The sequence below is a fragment of the Macrobrachium rosenbergii genome, chromosome 2 (genome assembly GCF_040412425.1).
Source record: "Macrobrachium rosenbergii isolate ZJJX-2024 chromosome 2, ASM4041242v1, whole genome shotgun sequence".
NCBI lineage: Eukaryota > Metazoa > Arthropoda > Malacostraca > Decapoda > Palaemonidae > Macrobrachium > Macrobrachium rosenbergii.
In genome coordinates this window covers 72,673,219-72,697,656 of record NC_089742.1, presented here as the reverse complement: position 1 = coordinate 72,697,656, position 24,438 = coordinate 72,673,219, and the positions used below count along the sequence as shown (strand labels likewise).

General features: G+C 43.6%; 1 protein-coding gene and 1 long non-coding RNA gene across 4 annotated transcripts in view; one reads left to right on the top strand and one right to left on the bottom strand.

The window, feature by feature from the left end:
- LOC136848553 (ubiquitin carboxyl-terminal hydrolase 38-like) overlaps window positions 1-11,842 on the top strand; it is a 247,682-nt gene extending 235,840 nt beyond the window's left edge. For both annotated transcript variants that reach the window (XM_067120838.1, XM_067120847.1), the window contains one exon: window positions 10,940-11,842. In XM_067120838.1, the coding sequence (XP_066976939.1) occupies window positions 10,940-11,200 (261 nt within the window). In that variant the 3' untranslated portion in view covers window positions 11,201-11,842. The remainder of the gene's footprint in view (window positions 1-10,939) is intronic.
- The window catches only part of LOC136848567 (uncharacterized), a 94,453-nt gene that overhangs the window by 34,015 nt on the left and 36,000 nt on the right, over window positions 1-24,438 (bottom strand). The window contains exon 3 of one of the 2 annotated variants that reach the window (XR_010856051.1): window positions 11,910-12,517. The exons of the other annotated variant lie outside the window; for it this stretch is intronic. This is a non-coding gene — a long non-coding RNA (uncharacterized lncRNA). Of the gene's footprint in view, window positions 1-11,909; window positions 12,518-24,438 lie in introns of those variants that run through there. 2 annotated transcript variants of the gene reach the window in all.

Below are 24,438 nucleotides of genomic sequence, written 5' to 3'. Positions count from 1 at the left end.
TCTAATTAGTGATTTTGATTGATTAACATTGTTTCCCTTTGCTTCGAGAATGAGGGCTGGTGTTTAGGCGTCGGGCTTCCCCCTCGAGCCTATTCGCTTCTTATCAATTCATTAACATGCCTTATTTTTGCCCTTCTCTTCTCTTAGCTTCTGGGAATTTTATTTACGTTAGTACTTTTAAGTTTTTTTGTTTTATCTTTAACCCAGTGTTTGGATGCATTTGATATTTGATGATTATTATGGATGTTTATTTTGTTACGAAGTGGCCATTTCCCTTCACGTCCACATCGCGTTGGGTATGGTCCTCCTCTTGTTTTGTTTTGTTGAGTTTTTATTTTATCCATTTTTCATGGGTTGGTTGTTAGCTTTGGATTTCCTTTTTGGGGCGTTAGGCTATTGCCCCCCCCTTTTTTCCATGAAAAAAGGGGGGTTGGTCGTTCATTCTTTTCGTTCACATGCCCTTCATAAGGTTTTGTGTTCGTCTTTTCCAATGCGGCGCTCTCCTTAAGTTTTACTAGGGTCTTCTCATTTTATGTTCCCTTCCCCTGTTTCGGCTTTTTGCGTAGGCTAATAAGCCTCTCGTTTAAGCTGAAATAGCGAGGGATCTCATGTTGCTTCCCTCTCCCTGTTTCGGCTTTTCGTTTAGGCTAATGAGCCTCTTAGTTAAGCTGGGATAGCGAGGGACTTCATGTAGCCTACCCTAGTTTGGTCTTTACTTAAGGTTAGTTGTTTTTGGTTATGTCTACCCACCCTTTCCCCTCCTCCTCCCGAGTGCTCTCTCTTCTCTTGATTTGTTTTCAATCTTGTTAACTTATCAAGGATTGGGAGCATTCCTTTCCTTTTAGCCTATAGCTTGTGCCCCCTTCCTCTGCATTGTTTGGCCTTGGTACGGTCCGTGACTTTACCAATTTACTCTCCCTCCTGGGACTGCTGGTGGCTGGGAGGGCTTCCCCCTCTCCCGTCCACCATCTTGGCCATTTTTATCTCCCTTTCCCCCCCCCCATGGAGGTTGTTCCTGTTCCTCTCCTGCTTCTCTCGCGTTTGCTGGGTAACGACTCAGTCAGCGAGTGGGCGGGAGGACCCGGAACGCCCGGATTGTGCATTCCCACTCTCTGGTCGTTCATTTTCGGTTCTTCCTCCGGGGTTTTCATTCCTCCCCTTCATACGTCTTCTCCGGCGTGTCGTTTAATTTGGCGACACTCCGGTTTAGTCCCTTCTTCGTTGCCAGTTAGGGCTTTCCGCCTGACTGTCTTCGTGTTCGGACTTTTGACGTTCCCTGCCCTTAGCTAACTACTGTCTACTATCGGGGCGCATTCCTTGCTTCCCGCTCCGGCGGTTCTAGCGTTTATCGGTCTTCCGTTATCGCTAGTTTCATATTATTTTTAGTTGCCGGGAATGTGCTTTCTCCGGACAGTTTAACCTTCCCATTTCATTTGTATCCGTCACTTACTTTAAGGCATGTTACTCCGGATAGTTCCGGTAAATTTATTTTATTTTATTTATTATTTTATTATTTTGTTTTGTTTGTGTGAGATTTTTTTATCCGGTTACCTCCCGGATCTTTCCGGCTGGTTTCACAGATTTATTTACTACTGTGTTGCTCCGGCACACTACTCCGGCACCTTACACAGTGTACTCATAATCTCATACTCTTACAGGTGGTACGCTGCCAAGAAGAAGGGTGCTCCGCAGCCCTCCATCAGGCCAGCGGCCACGAAGTTTGTCGGTCTCACTCCGGATGTGCGGTCCACGTAGGGGATCTTATTGTTTGGCACCCTGACGGATGTGATGTTTGCTACGCTCTTTGCGAGCAGGCTATCGATGATTCGGTAGGTGATCATGCATCTTTCCTTCTTAGCCAACTGTATTCCTTACATATTACCGATTTCCCCCGCCTTCGGTAAACCGCAATAATGTTTTTCTTCCGGTAGGCTGACCGCAAGTCTCGTGATGCTTCGCCTCAGGCCCTTAAAGTCTGGGTTAGCGGCTTTGGACGCAACATAGGAGCTGGCAATCCCTACATACTCTCGAAGGACATTTGTAATGTCCTTTTTCCCGGCGCTTGGATCACAGCTTCAGTCACCGACGATGTTGCTGCTCCGTTGATTGCCGGGATTCGGGAGTTGACCCAGCCCTCTCCAGACGGTTCGGCTCTGAGCGGTGGCGTTCCAGAAGACGCGGCGGAACTCGAACTCGACCTTGAGTCTCCGAGCATTATCCCGGAGCATCAACCAGGTAAGGGGGTAAGTGAGGCAGGTTCTCCACTGTTTAGCTCTCCTCCTTCCTCTGTTGCTTCTTTTAAAGGCTTCTCTAAATCTTCATACCTTACGGGCACGTCTGGGTCTATTGCTCCGAAGGTGAAGTCCGTTAAAAAGAAAGCCTTACCTACTCCGACAGGCCGATATGGGGTCCCTCCGGCGGCGGCACGGGCGCCGAGCCCCGTTCCGTCGACGAGTACAGCCTCCCCTTCCGGGTCCCAAGCGGAGTCTCAATCACGTCAGGTAGTTCCCCCTCCTCCTTCTTTGGATACGTTTCATTTCTTTGAGCAATTCCTTGAAAGAATCGACGCAAGGGTAGACAGCAAGCTGTCTGGTCTTGCTTCTTCTTTTCAGTCTCTTTCGGAGAAGGTGGAATCACAACAAGGTTCTCATTCTAGGTCTCATTCTGTTCCTGACCCTTCCACTCTCCCTCCCTTTGATCTGGGGAATCCTTGGCGTCTGGCCCTTTATGCTCCCGAGTACGAAGGTACTCTTACCATAGAGGGTTTGGGCACGAGGAGAGTGGAAGAGTTGGAGTTCTATCCTCCGGACCTGACATCTCCCTACACTGGGTTTGCCAGGCTGAAGGGAGAGGTTTGGAACAGGTCTGATAAAGTCCCTAAGGAGACTGTTATCTATCCTAGGGACCAAGCCCAGTCGTCTTTGATGAGGACCAGTACGGAGTGGCAAGCGGAGAACACTAAGCTTACACCAGCTAAGGGAGTGTTCACTATGTTCACTCTCAGTGATGTTCTCCTTCTCCCTTGCACTTCAAAGTGGCCTCTCTGACTAGTCAGGCTTGCTTCAAGGTAAACCCCTTCCTCATCTCCGAGAAACGGACCCAACATCTCTCGTCTTTCCCGGAGGCACCGAATTCTGGAAGGGAGCCCCTAATACGTTTACAGTGACTCGGCTTGACCCAGACTGCGCTTCTGATCTGTTCAGTGAGCAGCTCCCTAAGATCCCGGAGACGCTCTTGAAAACAGAGGCTGATACTAAGGAAAGGCTCGCCAGGTCTTTGAACTCTTTGGCTTTAGCGGAAGCAACTTCTTTGGTTTATAGGGAAGATCCTTTATTCCAGGTCTTGACGAAATCTCTCTTGGCGAGTTTTCAACAAGACCTGTTTGACTTTATGACTGCCCGACTGGCCTGCCGGAAGCACATCTTTTCAGCAGCCACAGTTCGGCATGAACCAAATAAGCTTCTTAAGAGTTCGATCTGGGGAGCTAATCTTTTCCCACAAGAAGAAGTTGATGCAGTCTTATCTGAGGCAGCTAGGGTCAATCAGAGTCTCCGTTCCCGTTGGGGTCTGCCCTATAAAAGGAAACAGTCTGATCTTACCGGCCCTCCCACAAAGTCCAGCAAGAAATTTAAACGTCTTCCAGCTCAGTCCTTGGTTCAGGTTCCTTTACAGGGTCAGCCTTCGACCTCTTCCTCCCATCCTCCGCCTCAGTATGTCTTGGTGAACCCGGCGCATCAATCTTTGGCTGCTCCATCCTATGTCTCCTCCCCAGCTTTCAATCCTGCATATGAAAGTCAGGGGAAATTTCGCTCCAGACAAGCAACCAGAGGCAATAAGCCCCGTGGCTTCGCTAGGGGGAGGGGAGCCCTCCGCTCCTCTCCCAGGAACAGGGGAGGTAGAGGCTCCAGAGGGGGGAAGCAAACACAGGACCGATGACATACATCCTGTGGGCGGGAGGCTGTACCATTTTCGAGCTCGGTGGACCTTCTGTCCCTGGGCTCAGAGTATAGTTTCCAAGGGCCTAGGCTGGAGTTGGATCGACAATCCCCCTCCACCAGTCAAGTTTTATCAAGCTACGACCAAGGATCTCGAGGACTTTGTGGAAGTTCTCCTACAGAAACAGGCTATAAGGAAAGTGAGGACTCTGAAGTTCCAAGGCAGGCTCTTCAGTGTTCCCAAGAAGGGTTCCGACAAACGGAGAGTAATTCTGGACTTGTCCCGTCTGAATTCCTACATTCGTTGCGACAAGTTTCGGATGCTTACTGTCTCCCAAGTTCGGACCCTACTGCCCCGTGGAGCCGTAACCACCTCTCTAGATCTTTCCGACGCCTATTATCACGTCCCGGTTGCGAGAAGGCTCTCCCCCTTTCTGGGGTTCAGGCTCAGAAGGCAGGCATATTCCTTCAAGGTGTTGCCTTTCGGCCTCAACATAGCTCCAAGGATTTTTACCAAGTTGACAGACACGGTCGTACAACAACTCCGGTCTCAAGGGATTACGCTGGCCGCGTATCTCGACGACTGGATCATCTGGGCATCCAGCGTCGAGGAATGCCAGAGAGTTACATCCGTGGTGGTCGACTTTCTAGAATCCTTGGGCTTTCGTGTAAACAGGAGAAGTCCCGCCTGGTTCCGAGCAGTTGTTTTCAATGGCTAGGAATCCAGTGGGATCTGAATTCTCACAAGCTCTCTCTTCCTCCTCCCAAGAGGAAGGAGATAGCCAGAGCAACCAGGCAGTTTCTCAAGTCCAAACGAGCCTCTCGGCGGACCCAAGAAAGAGTCTTGGGCTCCCTTCAGTTCGCTTCGGTGACAGACCTGTTGCTGAAGGTGAAGCTGAAAGATATCAACAGAGTGTGGCGGAGTCGGGCAAATATCAGTCTCAGGGACAAGGTGTCTCTGATCCCTCACATCTTGAAGAAGAGACTCCGGCCTTGGTCGACTGTCAAGAGCCTGTCCAAGTCAGTCCCCCTGCAATTTCCTCCTCCAGCGTTGGTTATCCACACAGACGCCTCCCTAAGCGGGTGGGGAGGATATTCTCAACACCAAGAAGTACAGGGGACTTGGTCCCTCATGTTCCGCCAGTTCCATATAAACGTTCTGGAGGCCATGGCGGTCTTCCTTACCTTGAAGAAGCTTCTTCCCCCCAAGAAGATTCACATAAGACTGGTTCTGGACAGCGCCACAGTAGTCCACTGCATAAACAGGGGAGGTTCAAAATCGAGCCGGATCAACCAGGTAATGATTGCACTTTTCTCCTTGGCATGCAAGAACAAGTGGCACCTGTCTGCCACCCATCTTGCAGGGGTCCGGAACGTCGTAGCAGATTCTCTATCAAGGACAACTCCCCTAGAGTCGGAGTGGTCCCTAGACAGGGCTCGTTCAATTGGATCTGCAAACAAGTTCCAGGTCTGGAGGTAGATTTGTTCGCAACCAAGCTCAACAACAAGCTTCCTCATTACGTAGCTCCCAACCTGGACCCTCAAGCTCTTTTCACGGACGCAATGTCATTGGATTGGAACAGGTGGAAGACGATCTATCTGTTCCCTCCAGTGAACTTGTTGTTAAAGGTCCTTCACAAACTAAGGACGTTCAAGGGTCAAGTAGCTCTAGTGGCTCCCTACTGGCCAAAGAGCAGCTGGTTTCCTCTTCTGCTAGAACTGAAACTTCGCCACATCCGAATCCCCAGTCCGAAACTAACACAAGAGTACAAACTCAGACTGTGTCAGCTTCCTCAAAAATTCAAAGTGCCCTGGCTTTGTGGACTTTATGAAATTTGTGGCTCAAAGGGATGCTAATGTTGATCCTGTCAACACCATGTTCTTGGAATCAGATAAGCGGGTCTCCACTCTTCGTCAGTACGACTCAGCAATTAAGAAACTAGCACTCTTTTTGAAAGAATCTGAGGCTACAGTAATGACCATAAATTTAGCAATCTCCTTTTTTAGATCACTGTTTGAGAAGGGTTTAGCCTCTAGTACTGTTACTACAGTCAAGTCGGCTTTACGAAAAGTGTTCTTGTATGGTTTCAAAATTGACCTCACAGATCCTTACTTTTCTTCCATCCCTAAAGCCTGTGCACGTCTGAGGCCTGTAATCCGTCCACATACGGTTTCCTGGTTTTTAAATGACGTGTTGAAGTTAGCCTCAAATATCGATAATCAGTCTTGGCCCTACCTTTCCTTATTGAGGAAAACGTTGTTCTTAGTTAGCCTAGCTTCGGGTGCTAGAATTTCAGAGCTGTCTGCACTCTCTAGGGAGCCCAACCACGTCGACTTCCTTCCATCAGGGAGGTTTTGCTGATTCCTCACCCTAACTTCCTGGCCAAAAATGAAGATCCATAGCATAGGTGGTCGCCTTGGAAAATTCTCCCCTGCCTCAAGACCTGTCCCTGTGCCCAGTTCATACTTTGAGGGCTTATTTAGACAGGTCTTCTCACATCTCGTCTGGGCCTCTCTTTATCAGGGAAGGAGGGGGTAATATCTCTATGTCTGCTATTAGACAACAAATCCTTTACTTTATCAAGCAGGCTAACCCTGACTCAGTCCCAAGAGTTCATGATATTAGAGCTGTGGCCACCTCCATTAATTACTTTCATTACATGAATTTCACAGATCTTACCAGGTACACTGGTTGGAAGTCACCCTTGGTTTTCAAACGTCACTATTTGAAATCCTTAGAAGCTCTTAAATTCTCAGCAGTCGCGGCAGGGAACGTTGTTCCTCCCTCTGGTTCCCTTTCTGATTCCTAGTCATTTCTTCCTCCACTGCCTCAGTTATCCCCGTACGGTCATTTCAGTCAGGCTTGCCTTGACTTCTCACCGGGCTGTGTTATCTGTATGTTTGTCTAAATGACACATTTAGGTTATAAGGTTTTCAATATTGTATAGTTATTTTGTTTATGTATATTTTTCATATTGTCATGTTAATTTTACGCTAACATCAGTTTCATTTGTACATTATTGTTATTGTTACTAGTAATTAAAAATTTCTTTTTGGACCTTCGGTCTTCTGTTCCCCTTAGATTTTATTATCTCTTTAGTTTAAGAATGATATTTATTTCTCTGTTAATTTTTCACCGGGTGACACGGGACCCGATCCAGAAAAGAGATTTTGACGAAGGAAAAATCTATTTCTGGAGAGGGGGACCGTGTCACCCGTGACCCACCTCCATCATGTATCATGTCCCTCCCATAGTAAACATCATTCTGGTGGGGTGATGCTTTCATGGAATGCGGCTAGCGGTGTTTTGTGTGCTGTCCGCGAGTGGTGCATGGGTTTGTAACGGCACCTCTCTGTGGGACTTTTGACTTTGGGATCTCTATAGGATAAGGTTCCGTGTTTTGTAGTTCACCCTTTTCCATACACGACTCCATCTAATGGAGCTCGCTCTGGGGGTAGTAACTCCAGCATTTCATTTAGCTTTCTCTGGTATCTAGCAACGGAATTACCTAGAAATAAGTGCTGAATGGACTTTTTCACCAGGTGACACGGTCCCCTCTCCAGAAATAGATTTTTCCTTCGTCAAAATCCCTTTTTCGTGACTACATATATTTTTTATGATAAAAAATTATTTACTAATTTTCAAGTACTAATATTAATGTAAACACAGCAAAATATCAATAAAATGTATTTTTTAAAATGCATTTTTAAATATTTCTTAACTCGGAGAGAGAGACATATATGTGTGGAAAGAAACAGGTCTGTAAGCTTTGCACTGGTAATAAACCAGTTTTCTCCCTTCCTTACAGTGAACCATCCCGATGGCTACAGCACCCTAAACTAGTTTTCTCACCTCGTTATAGCACCTACAGCCACACGCTCAGAAATGATATTGAAATGATATGACAGTGATATTGGAATATTAAAATAGTAAAGTGATATTGAAATATTAGAATATTAAAGTGTTTCAGAATGATAGTTTAAGGTATATTTGGTGTTTGAACTATTAAAATAGGCAGTTATAAGGCTTTTTAGAGGGGGGTTCCAATATATTACATTTTTTCGGCATTTGTGGGTGGTTGTGGAACCTAACCCCCGAGAACATGGGTGTTGACTGTAATCCAACATGGGACTGGGGCTTACCACACTACATACAAACTCAGTGTACCCGAAGTTTTTGGATTTTATGGCATCAGCGTTCAAGGAACACTCCCTCTGATGACAACCTTATAAACTCGAGAGACTTTTTTGCAATAAATGGCTCCAATAAAAATTAGGAATGCACCCAGTGCCCCCTGACACCTTGAGAACCAGAAGGGGTAGGTTCTGCCTTTCTAATTAGGGACACTAAGACAATTCTCAGTCCATGCAAAGAAAGTGGCTTGTTTCTGATAGGGGGTAACAAAAAAGGATCATCTGGGACATTTGCCAGGACATCTAGGTAAACTTGGAGTGTTTGGATCAGGCATAATGCCTTATCTGTAATTCTGAGTTCCTGTAGAAGAATAGGGGATTTATTATTCAAAGGGTCCTATGTCTTGGCCAGAAATGACAAGCTAGGAGACAGCAGTGATGGCTAAGTGTGTAGGTGATAAACACTGTCCACGTCTAAGAGAACCGGGATGACAGGACAGTCAAAATGACTGCATTTGGGAGCACTGAGTTGTATTTGTATTAGGACTACTGAATTGAGATGACAGGGGTCAAAGAAACTTATTCAGGGACCTGGTAATGGGAAGCCTTGCAGGGGCCAGTCTTTGCAATGCAAAAGATCAGAGAAGTGAATTAACTTCTATATCTGAAACAATGCTGCAATCTTAAATCAGTGACTTAGATAACACAGCCTTGTATGACATAATTGTAATAGCCACAAGGTGCTTGCCCTAAAAAAATTATATTAGACAATGTAAAACTCTCAACCAAGGCTCAACTGGCTCTCAGTGCAGAGGTAATCCAGTCACACTTTCCATAAAAATAGGTATTGCTGGATGGATGAAGTCTGTAGTTTTTGCACCAGGTACCTAGCAATGTTAGGTGAATAATCTTCTCAGTAGACTAGATTTTAAAAACCCAACATATGAAGGCCACAGCTTTGCTATAAAAGAAAACTGGTTTTGATGAAGGAAAAACCTATTATTAGTATTCACTGTGAGTCTTCAAACCCACCTGCTTTCCATGATAAAAAGGTATAGGATTCTGGATCTTATCCAGTTTGTGCATTGTTTTATCACATTTGCATGAGAAGGATGAAGGAAAATTGTCACTGTGTCTATCAGAGGCACTATTTTGACCAAGACCAACTAAAAATATCCTTTGATATTGGTTGTTCTATCTTATGGAGCCTTGGGGGAACCATAAGAGTAATTCCTTTGAGGACTAAGAGCAGCTCCCAATGTTAGGTTTTTCCTATGCCAAACCTGTTTTATAGATAATACATCAAGAGCCGACAGATATATTCTGTGGAAGAAGCACACTTTTTGATCACAGGTTGACATGGGTTCCTTATTTAAAAGTTCTAGAAGTCAACTGCTCAGATACTATAAATCTTTTCAAGTAGTGTACTGGCCTTCATCATGGTGGACATATTATAAAGTCTTAGTTTTTTCAAAAATGAGCTATGGATGTGAAAAAGTATTCTTTAGTAGATGAAAAGTTTTAGATTTTGTACACCATACTGTTATCGATTGGCTGCAGTTCCTTTTAGATTCTCACCCATACAAAGTATCGTAATTGATGCTTTAGACTTCCACTGACGGTCATATATTGCTTGATGTTGGTGTAGGTTGTGCAGGCTTCTGCACTTTTTGGCCTAAGGATACAGAAGTTCAACTTCAGTATTTACATATCGTTTTTAATCTAGTGCTGGCTTTGGGTTTGGAGTATGTATTAGCAAATTTTATTGTAAGGAAATTTCACAATTTCTAGTTTTACAAATCCTGCAGTGGCTTCACATAATCAGTAGCAGAGAAATAAAAATAAATTTTCTTGGGAACCAGCACATGTAGGTGTGAGCAGTAACAATGAGGTGACAAATGATCAAAACAATTGGCAGTAGATTTATGCCCAAGTCAATGTCAACTTTCGTCTAATAACTTCTTGCCTTGAATCAAAAGTTTTTGGGGTGAATGTTAGAATGCAAGAGGTAGGAACAAAAGGAGAGAGATCACAGGAGAGAGATCTCCTTGGCGGTGTAACAGTATGTCCAGAGGATTTGAGACAGCCCTCTGCCTTTATGAGCATGTCAGGCCTGCCTAACTCATGGGTTTTTAATGACTGCGTTGACTGCCTAGTTCCTTTGATAGTGGAACCTTTTCTAATTGAATGGCCCTATCTTGAGGACCTTAGACATAAATTTCTGCCTAAAGCTAGAAGTGAAGAGGGCTGATACATTCTAAAATCCTTGGTGGAGAAGTTACACATGAAGCAGTGGCATTTATAATTGTTTAAACTACTCGTTTTCTGCACGATTATAGCAATGTTTGTAAGTTTTTTAAGTAGGTGATTGCCTGTAAGATTTATTTTACATTGTATCATTTTTATTTTTATATTCAAAGTTTTTTCATGTAGATCCTGTTTGTTTATTTGTTTTTTAAATATAACTTTGTAATTGATATCAATGTCAGTAATTACTCGAGTTATGATGCATTGTGTAATACTAGAGTTGAATTCTGAAAAGTTTAAGGATTTGTAATTTTAGTTTTAAGAGCAAGTCATTTTCACTTTATCATTGTTGATTTATTAAATTTTTGTTCAAAAAAGTTACTTCCATAAATATATTTTGTTATTTTGAACACACACACACAAAGCCTAAATTGGAAATTTGATATTTTAAATTAATTTTCTCTTTTGTATGTCTAACAATTTAGTGAATTTTATTTGGAGATACAATATAGTTTTATGTAACAGAAGGATCCCAGTCAGTGTTGAACGTGTGATTATTGAATGTGTGAATAATCTATGGGTGTTTTAATTATTGTGAAAATTTTATTTGATTTCTTTTCCAGTTAAGTGAGAGCCTTGCTCCTGATGTCCCACTGTTTGAAGATATGAAATCCCTTCGTCTTGACTTGAGAGAAACAGTGGAATGTGATAACCTTCAGTATCGAAGTGAACAGGATCGTGAGGCCCAGCGTAAACGTTCTCCAAGTACAGGAGGTTCTCATTTTCCAAGAGATACTGATCATGATGGCACTCCTCCTCCTGGTGGATGTGGTGGTGGTCCAGGTGGAGGAGGATTCAATACTCCATCCAGGGTTGTGTTTTAAGATAATCTTTTGAATATGGGAATTTAGTAGTATCCTGTAAGCTGTAATTCACGAGCCACAGAATCGATAATCTTTGAACTGAATATGATCTTAGAAACTTAAAAATTTCATGTCTCCTTTGTGCCTCATTATGACCTTCGGCCTAAGTGTGAAGTATCCTGGGTCAGTCACTTTGTCACACTCACTAGAGCCTGAATGTTGAATTTTTTTTTTTTTAATATAAAAGACTTATTTTCAGAAATATGGACAATGTGTATACTTGAAATCTGGCAAATTTAAATGTTTTTCTGCTACTTCATTAATTCGGCATGCTTAGAATTTAAAATTTTGTTTGATTTTGCATTTACACTATTCCAGTTATTACATATTATATTGCAACTGCATAATGGAAATTTGTGTTACTTAAGTTCAGTATTAAAAGTATAGCACAGCAGCTCATATGTAACTAAAAATTTTATTTGATTTTTGTGTTTGTGATAACAGTTTTGGATACTATGGAGAGCAAAGAAAGGTAAAAGTATTTGATATTAATAGTTTAGTCTTTTTATTGTGATTAATTATTTATTAAGTTGTATGATTTCAGTTGATGTGAATTTAACAATCTGATCTTTAAAACTAAAATAAAATTTGCTTCATATTTTATTGATGTGTACTCTTATTTATACAGTATCCTGTTTTCTGAAAGGTTACAACAGATTGCAAATTATGCCAGCATTTATAAATTATTTATTCATGGCTGTGGATTCAGTTGTCATGTTTTTCTGTATGATAATGGAGTTTGAATTATAAGTGACTTAAACATTTCTCTCAAGCAAAAACACTAGTCATTCATAATTCAACAATTAATCCTCGATTCAATAAGGATTAAACATAGTTTATTTGGTCTGTGTTAATTTCCAAGATTTGGTGAAGGCAAAGGCCAGACATTATTATTTGAGATTCCAAACTTACATGATTATACACTGGGCAATCCATTACCAAAAACCTTACACTTTGGTTAGAAGTGAATGACTGCATACACAGTGAAAATATTTTTCTGTAATGACCCTCTAAATGAGAGAATGCCTTCTAGAAGTCATATGGGTTCACATTAGAATTTATATATTCTATGTTGAAGTCCTCTGTTAGGCCAGAAGGCTTTCAAACTGTGAGAAACTTTTCTCATGGTTCAGATCTAAATATTTGAATTCAAATGTTATCAGCCTTCTTCCCTCTTCGCTGTCTTGATTATCTTGAAGGGATACTGTTGCTGAGATTGAGTTTCATTTTTTAAGACAGTTGTGGGAGGTCTCGTCAACTGCCTGATAATGTTTACACCTGGGTGAGATAAGTATGCTAGTTAGTATATTGATATTTTGAGGGCAGAATTATCTACTGGAAGTAGAATGGGCTGGTTTCTAGGGATAGAACTCTCAGTATTCTGTCTGGCTCATCCGCCAAGATGATCAGTGGGGATCATTGTATTTATGTAACACTCTCAGTGCCATTGAGCAAGTCTGCCTACACTTGAGCCATCCGTTGTGGGGTAGGGTAGGTAGCAGACACTGGAAGTCAGCCCTTATTCATGTCATTGTGGGGAAATGAGCTCCATGAAAGTTTAACCATTATTTTGAGATTTTCAAGCAATTTTAACCCCCCCCTTTTTTTTACTTGATTGTTACTTTCATTAATGCATAAATGGGCTTTGTGATGACCTGACCCAGTTGATGACCTCTAGGTCTAACATGGCTATGGATACTACCAGGGAACATGAACACTGTTGGACAAATTTTACTCTGATGTGATGCAGTTTATATTCTGCTGTAAATTCAGTAGAAAAATTTGAAAATGAAACCAATAAAACAAGCAAAGAACCTAGTTAAAGCAAATCATGAAAATACTCGTATACTGACTGTCTTATGTTACGGATCCCTCATTGGAAACAAATTATTAGCTCTTGTATGAAATTTTTCAATCCTTGTGTTACTAGAGGAAATAAGACTGAACTTGCAAGAGGAGGGTGAAATGTGGGATGCTTGGATAAAATTTAATAATCCTAAAAAAGCCTTCAGGGTCAGTTGCGATGTTGGAAGTAAAAGAATTTATGATTTTAAAGTGCGTAAACTGAACACTTTGTGAAAAAAGTCTCCAAATGATTTAAAGGTATACTGGCCTCTGACTGGAGTAACAATAAGAACAAAAAGCTGACTTGCAAGAGATCACCTAAGCCTCTTGATGTGATTTATAGCAACTAAGAAAGGGGAAGATGTAATTATTTCAAATGAATACTACTTGCAAAGGAAGGTGGTTCAATACAGGCATACGAGAGAGATTTCTTGTTTTAGTAAGAACTCTGAAATATTTATACTTACAGTACTTTCTTTGAATCTTCAGCTGAAAACCTTTACGGGCAGAGCCAACAGACTATAAAACTAAGAGGGCTCCAAAGGGAAATCAGCCTTCAGAGAAAGAGAAGTAATAGTAAAAGGTGATGAATAAATATCGAGAGTAAAAAGCAAAATTGATACACCAGAGTTCAGGAGATCTCCACAGAATTCAGGAATGAATCTGCTCCTTGCTTATACATTTGGAGATCAGAAGACTTCATAACTGCACAAGGCAAACTATTCAACATTTTAATTGCAGCCAAAATGAAACTCCTTGCAAACTGATAATTATTAGACCTGATACTAAAAAATAACAGCCTACCTGGTGTTGCAAGCAAAAACAGATAAGTTTGGTAAAGAAGAGTGTAGAGGATGCTCGGTGTTACAGTACATTTTATGCCACAAACATAATAAACTCACTTTATGCCTGTGCCACAAGCCAGTGTTAAGAGCTTGCAAAATAAACTTGACTGATGACATAGCTCTATTCAAGAGTGTCATCGGTCAAGTAGATGAGATTCAGCACCCCGAGACCACACTGGAAAACAGTATTCCAAACAAGGAAGAAGAAAAAGAGTATAAAACACTTATATATAATAGCTTCATCACAAAACCTTAAAAAACATTTCCATATAATACCAACTTTCTGGGTTTCTCGACCTGTGACAGCCGGTGAAATAACCTTTCAGCACTTATTTCAAGGTAAAGCTATTGCTAAATATACCAGAGAAAAGCTAAAAAACTAAGCCGGAGTTACTACCCCCGGTGCGAGCTCCATGGTATGGAGTCGTGTATGAGAAAGGGTGAGATTGTCACAATCACAGGCCTCCGCCCTGTAAATCTTCCCAATGTCAAAAGTCCTACCGAGTGAGGTGCCGTTACATACCCCGCACCACTCGCGGACTGTAAACAAGCTGGCGTCACCCTCATTCCACTTTTAGCACGCGTTCGCTGTTGTTGTGATTCTCCTCGTGTGCGCTTTTGTTGGTTTTTTCAACCAATGGCATCTTCATTGGATTCATCACCTAAGTTGAGTACCATCTCTATGTTTTATTTGGGTGGTTGAGAAGTTTTATTTCCCCCTAGTTATATAATTAGGGGGATTTATTGTCAGTCTCATTCCCACCGCCCGACGCCATGTGACCTTATGTCGGCTCGGACTAGGTCGGGGTTTTTTCCCGTCCCCCCTTTCCTTATACCCTTTTGTTTATTATTATATATATATTCAATTGGGTTTTATATATATATTTTATTACCCTTCTCTGGGGGAGTCCCTTTTATTGTCGTTTAGGCTTCGAGTTTCCCCCTCGGGCCTATCCGCCATTATTCCTTGTTATACACGTTATAATTTGGACATTGCTTCCTCCAGGGTTGGGATGTTTTGTTTGAGATGGTACGTTTATGCTTAAATTGCTTATTTTATGCCAAGCGCACGGATGTCTTTGATATTTACAGATATTATCTGAGAAATTTTTGTCTGGAAGGTCGGCCATTTTCCCTCCGCGCTCATATCGCGTGAGGCTTGGTCTCCCTTTCTACATGCGCTTATGATTATTTAGATCATTTCATTTTGCCTAGGCTAAGTTACTGTAAGTTGGTGGAGTAGTTACTTCTCCTGGGTTTCCTTCCCCAGTCCCCAGCTGGGTAAGATTAGCCTAGGCTATGGCTTGGCGGTCCTCTACTGGCCAGGAGAGAGCTCTGTGTGTAGGGGGATTCATGGTGGCTTCCCTTTATGTGGCGTTGGTTGGTGAGTGGGGCTGACGCTTTTCCCTCTCCCTATTTCGGCCTTTCCGTTTAGTCTTTACAGTACTAATAGTTAAGCTGGAATAACGAGGGTTCCTCGTGTTGCCTCCTCCTTCCAAGCCACATCTTCGGGTTATTCTCCACTTCATGTTTTACCCCTCCTAACACATTCTCTCGCCTATCGCCTTTCCCCCTCCTCCCTCTCCCACCCTTGGTTAACTTTCATTATATGTTATCTTACCAAGGCCGAGATTTAGCCTTTCCTTTCGCCATAGCCTATACTCCCTCCCTCTGCATTGATTGGCTGTTCTCTCGTCACCTGACCTTATCCGGTCATCCCTTTCGAGACTACAGTAGGGGACCGGGGGTGCTCCCACACCCCTGTTTCCCATCCCTTTCTTTGCTTTGTCTTTGAGTGTTCCATCTCTTCCACTCTTTCAATATCGTTCGTACATGTTCGTCCGATCTTAGAGAGGGAGTAGATTCTCATGGCGCCCGGGGTGTGCCTACCCACTCCCTGGTCGCTACCAGAGTCCCACACTCATAGCCTATACATCCCCTCCCTTCTTGTGTCAGTACGCGTCTTTTCCCATCCGAGACACCTCGGGTGGGGAGACAGTGTTCTAGTTGCCAGTTGGAGTATCCCACCTGACTGTCTTCTGCCGTTCACACGGTACGACACTTATATTGTCCTCTTCATATACACCCTTTTCCAGTATCTTCTCTCCACCAGCTATTTACCTTGGTGTTTTTCTTTGCTTGGTGGCCGGATGTTCTTGTTTCCCCTACTCCGGTGGGGACGGTGTTTGGTCGGACGGTGTTCACTACACCTCCTCCGCCGTCACCGTTCTAAGTACAAGACTCTCTCCGGCCCCAAGTGGGAAAAGTATACCCTATAGTAATCTTTCCCCTAGTCGCAGATGTTTTTGTTCACTTCACATACAACATACTTATTATTATCTACCCTTGGCGCGGATTAACTCCGGCTTCTTGGGAGTTTTTACATATCCGATAGGCCCTTTATCTCCCCGGTTTACTCCGGCGGGTCCTATCCGGATATATTTTTGTATATATATAGGTGTGGGTATGTGGGTGTTCATTTATCAATATTTAATGTTATTTAATGATATGTTAACTATCCTTTTGGGACCTTCCCCGTCGCTCCGGATTAACTCCGGCGGTCCCTCTAGGTAGTTAATCATGTTGTTCCAGTAGCCCCCTTTTTTCCCCCGGTTAACTCCGGCGGGGCCTACTTGGATTACTACTATTCTAAGACACTACTCCGGCGGTCTTATTAGCATACTCATTTATCATTCAACTTACAGATGGTGCGTTGTCAGGAGCAGGGGTGCACCGCTGTGCTGAACCAGGCCAGCGGGCATGAAGTCTGCAGGTCCCACTCCGGCTGTGCTGTCCACGTGAGGGACCTGACTGTTTGGCACCCGGACGGTTGTGAAGTGTGCTACACTCTTTACGAGCAGGTTCTGGACGAGTCGGTAAGAAAATCTTCCACTCCGGATTAACGTTTATCCTCAATTTTGTCTTTGATGGATAATTGTAACATATTCTCCTTTTAGGAGGCCCAATCACCTATCTTCCTTTCCCCCCTTTTCAGATTGACCGCAGCTCCCGGGACTCCGCTTTATCGACCCTCAAGTCCTGGGTCGGCGGCTTCGGGAGGAACGTCGGGGCAGGGAAACCCTACATCCTCTGCAAGGACGTTTGCAACGTTCTCTTCCCCGGCGCCTGGATCTCGGCTTCCGTTGCGGATGAAATAGCCGCCCCCTTAATCGCCGGGATCCGGGAGATGACGCAGCCCTCCCAAGAAGAAGTCGCTGCTTGCGGTATCGTAGCGGAGGACGTTGTGGCCCTCAACCTCAACCTGGAGCCTATGAACGTAGACTTGGAACAGCCAGGTAAGGGGGTAAGTGAGGCAGGTGATCTATTATTTAGTTCTCCCTCTTCTACTGCTTCTTCCTTCAGAGGATTTGTGAAATCCTCTTGCCTTATGGACGGTGCAAGGTCTACCGTCCCTAAGGTTAAATCTGTTAAGAAAAAGACCTTAAAATCCCAGAAGGTCCGCTCCGAGGTTCCCTCGAAGATGTCACGGCCCCCTAGCCCCGTGCCGTCTACGAGCAAGGCCTCTACTTCTGGGAAGGGAGCACGGTCAAAGCATAGTAAGGAGACTCCCACCCCTCCTTCCTTTGATGCGGAAGCGTTTGCTGAGCTTCTTATGAAGCAGTTTGACAAGAGAGTTGACGACAAGCTGTCGCAATTCTCGAATCAGCTGTCTTCTTCAAACGCTTCTATGCTCTCCTTATCAGAGGAGGTGAAGTCACAGAGGACTTTGATCTCCGGGTTCATGAGTGGCGGAGCGGCCAACAAACCCTTCTCCGTCCCAGATACCTCCAACCTGCCCCCTTTCGATAAAGGGAACCCTGGCGCCTGACCCTCTTTGCTCCCCAACATGAGGGTACTCTCACTATTGAGGGCTTAGGCACTCGCAGGTTGGAAGAACTGGAATTCTTCCCTCCAAACCTGAAATCCCCCTATGCAGGATATGCCAGGCTTACAGAGGAGGCTTGGATCCGGTCCGATAAGGTCCCAAAGGAGACAGTCATCTTCCCGAGGGACCAGGCCCAATCAGCCCTACTACGGACCTTGTCAGAGTGGCAGGCGGAGAATACAAAGCTCACTCTGGCAAAAGGTGCATTTACCATGTTCTCTCTGGGGGAAGCCCTCCCCACTCCATGCACCTCTAAAGTCGCCTCCCTCACCAACCAAGCTTGCGTGGAGGGCAAACCAGTTCCTCATCTCCGGGAGATAGATCCCACATCACTGGTCTTACCCGGAGATTCCCAGTATTGGGCGGCAACCCCGGATACCTTTACGGTTACCCAGCTGGACCCTGACTGCGCCTCTAACCTCTTTAGCGAGCAACTCCCAGAATCCCAGAGTCGCTCCTGAAGGCCGAAGCAGACGCTAAGGACAGACTTAGTAGGTCCTTAAACTCATTGACTTTGGCAGAGGCGGCGTCAGTGGTATACTGCGAGGATCCTCTTTTCCAGGTGTTGACGAAATCTCTCCTGGGAAGTTTCCAACAGGACCTCTATGATTTTGTAAAGGCCGATTGAACTGCCGGAAGCACATCTTTTCGGCAGCTTCTATCCGTCATGAGCCTAACAGGCTCATAAAAGCTCCATCTGGGAGCTAACCTATTCCCTCAGGAAGAGGTTGATGCAGTCCTAGCAGAGGCAACTAGGGCCAACCAGAGTCTCCGCTCCCGTTGGGGTTTGTCCTCCAAGAGGAAACAATCTGAGCCCGCCGGAACTCACCTAAACAAGGGAAGAAGTTCAAGAAATTTAAGCGGCTCCCGACTCAGACAGTACTGCAGGCCGTCCAGGTCCCCGGCCCTGGACATCCCTCAACCTCCCAACCTCAGCCTCAACCTCAGTATGTGCTGGTTCAACCAGCCCATCAACCTCTCGCTGCCCCTTCTTACGTTTCCTCCCCTGCTTATAATGCCTCTTACGAAAATCAGGGAGCATTTCGGTCAATCCAAAATGCAAAAGGAACGAGAGCTAGGGTACTTCAGAGGTAGAGGTTCATCCCGCTCCTCCTCCAAAGGAAGGGGAGGCAGGGGATCTAGAGGAGGCAGGCCCTCTCCCGCACAGTGAGATATCTCAGGTAGGCGGGAGGTTGTATCATTTTCGGGACCAGTGGAGCTTCAGTCCCTGGGCCCAGAGCATAGTCTCCAAAGGATTGGGGTGGGGTTGGATCAAAAGTCCTCCCCCCCCGATCAGGTTCCATCAATCACCCTCCAAGGCTCTGAAGGACTTTGTGAAAGATCTGTTAATAAAGAGGGCAATAAAGAAAGCGAGACATCTGAAATTTCAGGGCAGACTATTCAGCGTCCCAAAGAAAGGTTCCAGTCAACGAAGAGTAATTCTAGACTTGTCCCGTCTAAATTCCTACATTCAATGCGACAAGTTTCGAATGCTTACAATCTCGCAGGTTCGGACCTTACTTCCCCGTGGAGCCGTAACCACCTCTATAGATCTTTCAGACGCCTATTATCACGTCCCGATTGCGAGAAGGTTCTCTCCTTATCTGGGGTTCAGACTAGGAAATCAAGCATACTCATTCAGAGTCATGCCATTCGGTCTCAATATAGCTCCCAGAATCTTCACCAAACTGGCGGACACGGTAGTTCAACAACTCCGGTCCCAAGGGATCATGCTAGCCGCATACTTAGACGATTGGATCGTTTGGGCGTCCAACGTCGACGAATGCCGGAGAGCGACAGCCATAGTAATCGGCTTTCTGGAATCATTGGGCTTACAGATAAACAGGGAGAAATCCCGCCTAGTTCCAGAGAGTCGCTTTCAATGGTTAGGAATCCAGTGGGACCTGGGTACACACAGACTATCCCTTCCGCCGGCCAAGCGGAGAGAAATAGCAAAAGCAACCAGGCAATTTCTCAAGAACAAGAAAGCTTCCCGTCGTACCCAAGAAAGAATCTTAGGTTCTCTTCAGTTTGCTTCAGTGACGGATCTTCTTTTGATATCCAAACTGAAGGATGTAAACAGGGTTTGGCGGAGTCGAGCCAATGTCAGATTCAGAGACAAAGTATCTCTGATTCCACCGATTCTGAAGAAGAGACTCCGGCCTTGGACGTCCGTCAAGAGCTTATCAAAGTCAGTGCCCCTTCAGCTCCCTCCGCCATCCCTAGTGATTCACACCGACGCTTCCCTAAGCGGGTGGGGAGGATATTCCCAACACAAGAAGGTGCAAGGGACTTGGTCTACCATGTTCTGCCAGTTTCATATCAATGTTCTGGAAGCCATGGCAGTCTTTCTAACCCTGAAGAAACTGCGCCCGAACAATCGGATTTATATAAGATTGGTTCTCGACAGCGCAGTAGTAGTGCACTGTCTGAACAGAGGAGGTTCCAAGTCGAGTCGGATCAATCAAGTTATGATAGCAATATTTTCTCTAGCAAACAAACACCAGTGGCATCTGTCTGCTACCCACCTTGCAGGGGTTCGGAATGTCATTGCAGATTCCCTGTCCAGGACAACTCCGCTGGAGTCGGAATGGTCCCTGGACAAAACCTCCTTCAGGTGGATTTGCAACCAAGTTCCGGGTCTCCAAGTAGATCTCTTTGCAACAGAGTGCAACCACAAACTACCTTGCTATGTGGCCCCCAATCTGGACCCTCTAGCCCACTCCACAGATGCGATGTCCATAGATTGGAACAAGTGGAAAAGAATCTACCTCTTTCCCCAGTAAACCTGTTATTGAAAGTCCTTCACAAACTCAGGACATTCAAGGGCCAAGTAGCCTTAGTAGCTCCGAATTGGCCGAAGAGCAACTGGTTTCCACTTCTTCTAGAACTGAAGCTTCAGTGTTTGAAAATTCCCAACCCGAAACTGACGCAAATAGTACAAACTCAGACTGTGTCAGCTTCCTCAAGAATTCAGAATGCCCTAGCTTTGTGGATTTCATGAAGTTTGCTGCTCAAAGGGATGCTAATATCGATCCTATTAACACTTTGTTCCTAGAATCAGATAAAAGGGAATCCACTCTTAGACAATACGACTCAGCAGTTAAGAAATTGGCACTCTTTCTAAAAGAATCTGAAGCTACAGTAATGACCACTAATTTAGCCATTTCATTTTTTAGGTCATTGTTTGAAAAAGGTCTGCCCCCTAGTACTATTACTACAGCAAAATCAGCCTTAAAAAAGATATTTTTGCACGGGTTTAAGATTAACTTAACGGACTCTTATTTTTCGTCTATCCCTAAAGCCTGTGCTCGTTTGAGACCAGTAACCCGCCCACAGTCGGTTTCCTGGTTCTTAAATGATGTCCTTAAGTTAGCCTCAGAAATAGATAATCATAACTGTTCTTTCACTAACTTATTAAGGAAGACCTTATTTTTAATTAGTTTGGCTTCAGGTGCTCGAATTTCTGAACTGGCTGCCTTGTCTAGAGAACCCAATCATCTGGATTTCCTTCCATCAGGTGAAGTGTTACTAGCTCCTCACCCTAAGTTCCTAGCTAAAAATGAAGATCCTCAGGATAGGTGGTCCCCATGGAAGATCATCCCCCTCCCACAAGACCTGTCTTTATGCCCAGTCTTTACCCTGAAAGCATTCTTAGACAGAACCTCACACATAACTTCAGGGCCTTTATTTATAAGGCAAGGGGGCGGAACCATTTCTTTGAAAGCCATTAGACAACAGATCCTATATTTCATTAAACATGCAAACCCAGATTCAGTCCCAAAAGTGCATGACATCAGGGCAGTGGCCACCTCCACTAACTATTTTCATTATATGAATTTTGAGGATCTGTCAAAGTACACTGGGTGGAAATCCCTGTAGTCTTTAAACGCCACTACCTGAAATCACTAGAAGCTCTTAAATTTTCTACAGTGGCAGCAGGAACATAGTTCCCCACCAGTATGATTCTTTCTGTACTCAGTCACTCTCCTCCCTCCTACCTGCCTCATTTATTCCCCTTTGGTCATCTCCAGGTCAGGCATGCTTCACACCTTCTCCTGACCATGTCATGAATTTATCCTGTTTATTGTTTACCTCATTTACATATATTGTTTTGTATTGTTTTGTGGAACACAGTTCCTTGTATTAGTTTTAAGTATGTGTTTAGTACTTAAGTCTGTAATTTTAAGTACTCTTCTCCATTCAGGATCTTGTATTCATGTATAATTATGTTATTTATAAAACTAAGTATATTACGGTGTCATCATTATGTCTTAATGCCATTCTTACTACTAAGTTATTCTCTTGCAGATGTTTAGTTTTATTACTTTCCTCTACAATCTTCTTTTGTTTCAGAATGGTATTTTGATTTCTCTGTTATTATTTCACCGGCTGACACAGGTCGAGAAACCCAGAAAAAGGATTTTGACAAAGGAAAATCTATTTCTGGGAGAGACCTGTGTCACCCGTGACCCCCCATATTTCCTCTTTTCCCCTGGTCAAATACCATTCCGGTGTGGGGTGCTAATGTGGAATGTGGGTGACCGGCTTGTTTACAGTCCGCGAGTGGTGCGGGGGTATGTAACGGCACCTCACTCGGTAGGACTTTTGACATTGGGAAGATTTACAGGGCGGAGGCCTGTGATTGTGACAATCTCACCCTTTCTCATAAACGACTCCATACCATGGAGCTCGCACCGGGGGTAGTAACTCCGGCTTAGCTTTTTAGCTTTTCTCTGGTATATTTAGCAATAGCTTTACCTTGAAATAAGTGCTGAAAGGTTATTTCACCGGGTGACACAGGTCTCTCCCCAGAAATAGATTTTTCCTTTGTCAAAATCCTTTTTTTGAGAAGCAAGAAAAAACATTACAAATATCTTACCAAAAGTTACACCTAAAATCTAAAAAGTCACTGACCATTTAAATGTAAATCAGGATGCAAAGGCAAAAGCATTCTGGTTTGACTAAATATCATACTTTAGAAAGATTATGCTTCATGCCTTAAAGACTACTCCACTCATGAATATGTACCAGATCTTTATTCAAGGATTCTGCAACCATGAACCTAAGGTGCATAGAAGGAAGAACAGGAAGCAGAGTAGCATCAACAGCATATGCAATCAATTTATTCTCTACACCTTGTTACATGTCACTAGTGTAGATAATAAATAGCAGAGGTCCAAGAACACTACCTTGAGGAATACCTGTAATGACATTAAGGCTACTATACTGGCCATCAACACAGTCCCTTGGGCCCTGCATATTAAAACTCCATTTGAAATATAAAGAAAAGATCCACTAATTCCCAGTAATCTCAGTGATAAGTGCTTCAAGATTCACACCATTAAAGGCTGTGCTATAGTACGACCATTTTAGGAAGAGACTTTGCCCCTCTGACAGAGACAGTGCGGTGTTGTCTCTTCTTCGATGTCCTTTCAATCCTACATCTGTCAAGAGAAGCTGATTACCTTTGGGAATACCTAATCTCATCTTAAATTGACTTTGTAAATCCTGGATTAACCTTCGGACTTCAAGCTCTTTGTTTGCGCCTGTTATCAAGCACGTGTACTATATTAGAAAGTTGTGAATGAACTTTTGTTGTCCCATTTAAATTTCAGATAAAAAAAATTATCAATATATGAAAATGGTAAATGCAAGAAAATTGGAAACCTATATTTCGATTAGAAGCTCTTTCATTTTCAGTTTCGTTTATTTGGATGCTGTACTGAGCAATGTTTTTGAGTTACGTCATCTATTATAGTTTTTTTATTACTGTTCTGTTGCTGTTATCGAAGTCATATAATTGTGATATAGTTTGGTATCATTTTGAGTCGCCCAAGTTTCATCGACATAAATCACGGATTTATATCCATCCTCTTGAACTTTTTCATTGTCCGTAGAAATTTCGTCCGAGCACTGACCACATCTGTTCGTTCCATGAGAAAATTTCTTCCATTCACCTTTCTGTATCTAAACCCAATTTGTTTTAATATTTTCCGTAATGATTCCTTGCATCCACTGAATCCTATATTTTCTTTAAATGCAAACAAAATTTTTTCGGGTGTGGGAATTTCCTCTCTGAGGTAGAAATTTAGCACTGTCCTTCGTAGAGCACACTTATCAAAGTCATCTAAGTTTGTCACCGGTTTTGATCTTAAGCGTGTTTTCTGTGGGAAAACAGGAGTTTCATATTCTTCCGTCTCTTCAGCTTCTTTAACAATACAATGAATAGTCGATTTACTTAGCCGTTGCTCCAGTAGACGTTAAGCTGCTTTTGAAACGTCGTGTAAGGGACCGTTGTTCTTTTTCCGTGATGAAGTACTTGTAAACGTTCCAAGCTACTTCTCGGGATGCTCCAGGCAGAACTCGTCTTTAAGAGAATAATCCTTCATTATTTCTTGGATTAAACGGCTTAACCATCCCGAAAATGACCTGCTTTAAGCTGACAATAATTATTGGCAGCGCCTGTAAAAACATATGCCACGTTTCTAAATTACATTAACATAGACGATGATTTATGAACGAAATAAATTTCAGCGGGAGAGTATACATGTCCGAAAATACCTAACACTATTCTTATTGCAATAAACATGATATTTTAATGATAAAATAAAGTTTGTTCA